We start from the raw sequence: 3909 nt of genomic DNA on the forward strand, positions 1-3909 counted from the left end.
TGCCACCGGCTCATTAAAGGGGAGGCCGCCACCCCCCCCCCCATCACCCACCCCCCCTCATCACCCACCCCCCCTCATCACCTCCCGCCCCCCCGACCTTCCCCGTTAATCCTCCTGCACGGCATCCATTATAGGACATGCCTCTGTCCCCGGCACCTGGCACCTGCCAGCCAATCAGAATGACACACACGACACACACCTCCCACCTGGACCAATAGGGAGAAGCCAGGAACCGACGGGACGGACCAATAACATCGAGCTATCGCAGACCAATCACCAGGCAAAACAAGGCCTCTGTCCTCCTCAGCCAATGAGAGCACACAGAAGCCTCTCTCCTCAGCCAATGAGAGCTCACAGAAGCCTCTCTCCTCAGCCAATGAGATCACTGTTTTGGTTTGTTTGTGATGTTTTGGTTTATGGTGACATCATCTGGTGACATCATCATCATCATCATCATCATCATCCATATTGCCAGATGCATACATAATTCCGCAGTTCTATACATACCTCCTTGTCTACATACTTTCTTGCCCGGTTTCCTGGCACATTCCTTGGATATTCTTTTGACTGTGAAAACGAATAGAGAACTAAAAAATAACAACATGGCCTCTCTCTCCGTGGCACACACACAATGTTGGAGCCGTGACGCATGCACAACACCCTCTCACTCAGTCAGGGGACTAGGGGACTGACTAGAGGAGGGGGGAGAGGAGGAGAGGGAGGGAGAGAGAGGGCGGGAGGGAGAGAGGAGGAGGGAGAGAGAGAGAGGGAGGGAGGGGAAGAGGAGGAGGGAGAGAGGGAAGGAGATAGGGAGGGGGGGATAGACAGAGAGAGGGAAGGGGAGAGAGAGAGAGAGGTGGTCTTAGTGTCTCTCTCTGTTTGTTTCCGGGGCAGGAGGGAGGAGGGGGGAGGTGGGTGGGGGGGTGGTAGGGGGAGGAGGGGCAGTCTCACCTTGGATGGACGTGCTGCGGTGGAGGGGATGAGCGTGTGTGAGGTGTGGGGGGGGGGGGGTCGGAATACTGATGTACAGCCACACACACACACACACCGATCTATCTCCTTTGCTCATACACACACATAGACACACACACAAATCTATCTCTCTCTCTCGTATTCACACACACACACACACACACACACACACACACCGAAGCAGTAGCATGCACAAATCATGCACGTCAAGGTCATGCTTTTCCCTCTCTCTCTCTCTCTCAGCACACGGGGACAGCGACATCATCGTCTAGTCGTCTAAACACACTCGACACACACGTCTCGACATCGCTCCTCGACTCCTGGCGTTGTCGGCGATGTCGTCGTCGTCGCCGTATAATTTTTATCTTACTTTTTTCCCTGAGTTGTTGTTTTTTGTTTCTAACCCAACCTGGTTCGTTCAAACTCACCATCCTCCGTGGGCACGTAGATGTTCAAGAACAGGCAGTCCTCGCTCTGGTCCTGGACGTACGCCGACACGATCTCCATGCTGTTGGTGAACCACACGGGCAGCATCACGTCGGGCAGCCGGCCCTCCAGGATGGTCTGGGGGCACACGGGGGGGAACTGCGTGGCGTTGCGCACGTCCGGCCACGCCGGGGGGGGGGTCGGGCGGCTGGAAGCGCCGCTCGCCCGTCGGCGGGGCCGCGTACGGGACCCCCAGGAACTGGATCACCGGGCCCAGGATCTCGTTGTTCAGCTCCTTCTTGACCCCGCGCAGCTTGCCGTAGACCGTGGTCACCACGGGGTCCGTGTCGTCCAGTTTTTGGCCGCCTCCTGAAGAGGAGGAGGAGGAGGAGGAGGAGGAGGAGGCGCTAGCGCCGTTGGCGAGGGCGTGCAAGGCCAGGGTGAGGAGCCAGAGGAGGAGGCAGGGGAGGTCCGGCCCCAGGCTCCTACTCCTCCCCCTGGCGGTGGCGGCGCCCCCCCCTCCTCCTCCTCCTCCCGGTCGTGGTCCTCCCCCCCCCATCCCCCGAGCCGCCCTCCTCCACGCGGGTGGCTGCAGCCGCTCAAGGCCTAGCCTCTGAAGAGGCATTCTCCCTCTCCTCCTTCCGCCTTTCCCCTCTCTCCTCTCCCCTCTCTCTCTCTCTCTCTCTCTCTCACTCTCTACACCACACCACACCAGCACCACACACACACACACCCACACCCGCTCGAACACACGCTCACTCACTCGCTCGCACACACTCACTCACACTCGCTAACGGCTAACCGCGAACCCCGCTAACGCTCCTCTTTAGATCCACAGGTATCGGCGGCGGCGATCGATCGGCGGTCAGCTGTCTTCCAATCAGAGACCAGGTCATATCAGAGCTCCCTCCCTCTGGGCGAATAGAAACGCTCCGCTGTGAAAACTCATCGGGGGGAGGCGGCTCTCGACATGGTTGAGGAAGAAGAAGAAGTCGGCGTTGACGATCGTCGTAGTAATCCCACGCTTTTTTTTCTCACAGAGACATCGACGACCGACGGGGGGACATCTCGTTAAACTCCGTTAAACGACCGTTACTCGTCGGTCGGGGGGCCCCTGAAACGGACGACGTACTTCCTATCGACGATCCGGTTCTTCGGGGGTCCATCCCGGCGGGGCGGGGCGGCGGGCGGCCATTGGCGAACGCCGGAGGCGGGTGTGGGTCAGGGGTCGCTCGGCGGGGTCGCTCAGTTCTGGTCACTCAAACCTGGAGGAGAGAAGAAGAAGAAGCATGTTGTTAGCGGAGGAGGACTGCGTTTCCTACAAGGAGTAGTTCCCACAACATCAGTGTCAAAAAAAAATCCTGTCTTTTCCAGAACTTCACGTTCTTGGAACATCAAGCTAAAGCTCTCTCAGGAAGGGAGAAAAATAGGAATTGTATCCTACGATTCTAGCCCGACTTGTAGAAGCCAATGTTTGCAGACTGCTCAGTTGATTTGTGGGATTGCCGGGTTTGGGCTTCGCCACATCCGTCACAAACGCGCGTGGTCAGTGTCATCTGCTGCATGACCTGCCGAACATAAGCTAGGCTAGGCTAACGCTAGGTCATGTCCGCGGCAAAGATCTGTGTTAACGATCTGGCTTTTTTGGAATTCTGGCTTTAAGATCATTCTGAACTCTGAATAATGGCAATGTTTTGGTGGGGAGAGAGAGAAGGGGGGGGAGGAGGAGGTGGGGAGAGAGAGGGAGATGGAGATGAAGGGGGGAGGGAGAGGGAGGGGTGGTGGAGGTGCAGGTGGGGAGAGAGGGGGATGGAGATGAAGGGGGGAGGGAGAGGGAGGGGCTGTGGAGGTGGAGGTGGGGGTGGGAGGTGGAGGGGGAGGGAGAGGGAGATGGACGGAGGAGGAGAGGTAAATGGAGAGGGAGCGGTAAAGGGAGAGGGGGATGAAATATGAACATAGAAAGGTGTTATTGGCTGTTACAATCTGGCTCTGTGGTTATCAGACAGAACATAGGGGAGGAGAGAGGGCCATCACTCACGCACACACGCACGCACACACACACGCACACACGCGGACACACACACGGACACAGACATGGACACACGCACACACACACACACAGACACACCATCAGTCATACACAAGCAGAGACTGGCTGGTAGTTAAGACCCTCAGAGAGAGAGAGAGAGAGAGAGAGAGAGAGACAGAGAGAGAGAGAGGGTGGGAGATCATATTTCATAAATACACAACCCTCCTTATTCATGAGGAACTAAATAACAGTATCTGTTATTGGCAGTAGGCGTAGTATAGTGTCTAGTATCTTATTATTTGGACAAGCTGTATCTAATTTGATGTAACTTTTATTTGTATAGCACTTTTCCTGCAAACTGTCATTCAACATTAGACATTCCTTCACTGGAAGAATGATGATTTGAATAGAGAGAGAAATATAGTTATTTGAATAGAGGGGTAAATATAGTTATTACATTTTTCAACTCTGACGCTTATCTG

The 3909-nt window shown here is 55.7% G+C and overlaps 1 protein-coding gene across 1 annotated transcript in view; it reads right to left on the bottom strand.

Annotated features, from left to right (window-relative positions):
- Window positions 1–2564, bottom strand: part of nlgn1 (neuroligin 1) — a gene marked incomplete at both ends in the record, with an annotated part of 210112 nt that extends 207548 nt beyond the window's left edge. The window contains 4 exon segments of the mRNA XM_080547416.1: window positions 508–567; window positions 1401–1596; window positions 1598–1767; window positions 2531–2564. Coding sequence (XP_080403542.1) covers window positions 508–567; window positions 1401–1596; window positions 1598–1767; window positions 2531–2564 — 460 coding nt within the window.
- Between the last annotated feature and the right edge of the window lie 1345 nt (window positions 2565–3909).

The sequence above is a fragment of the Nansenia antarctica genome (genome assembly GCF_963989245.1).
Source record: "Nansenia antarctica genome assembly, chromosome: 17".
NCBI classification, from domain to species: Eukaryota; Metazoa; Chordata; class Actinopteri; order Argentiniformes; family Microstomatidae; genus Nansenia; species Nansenia antarctica.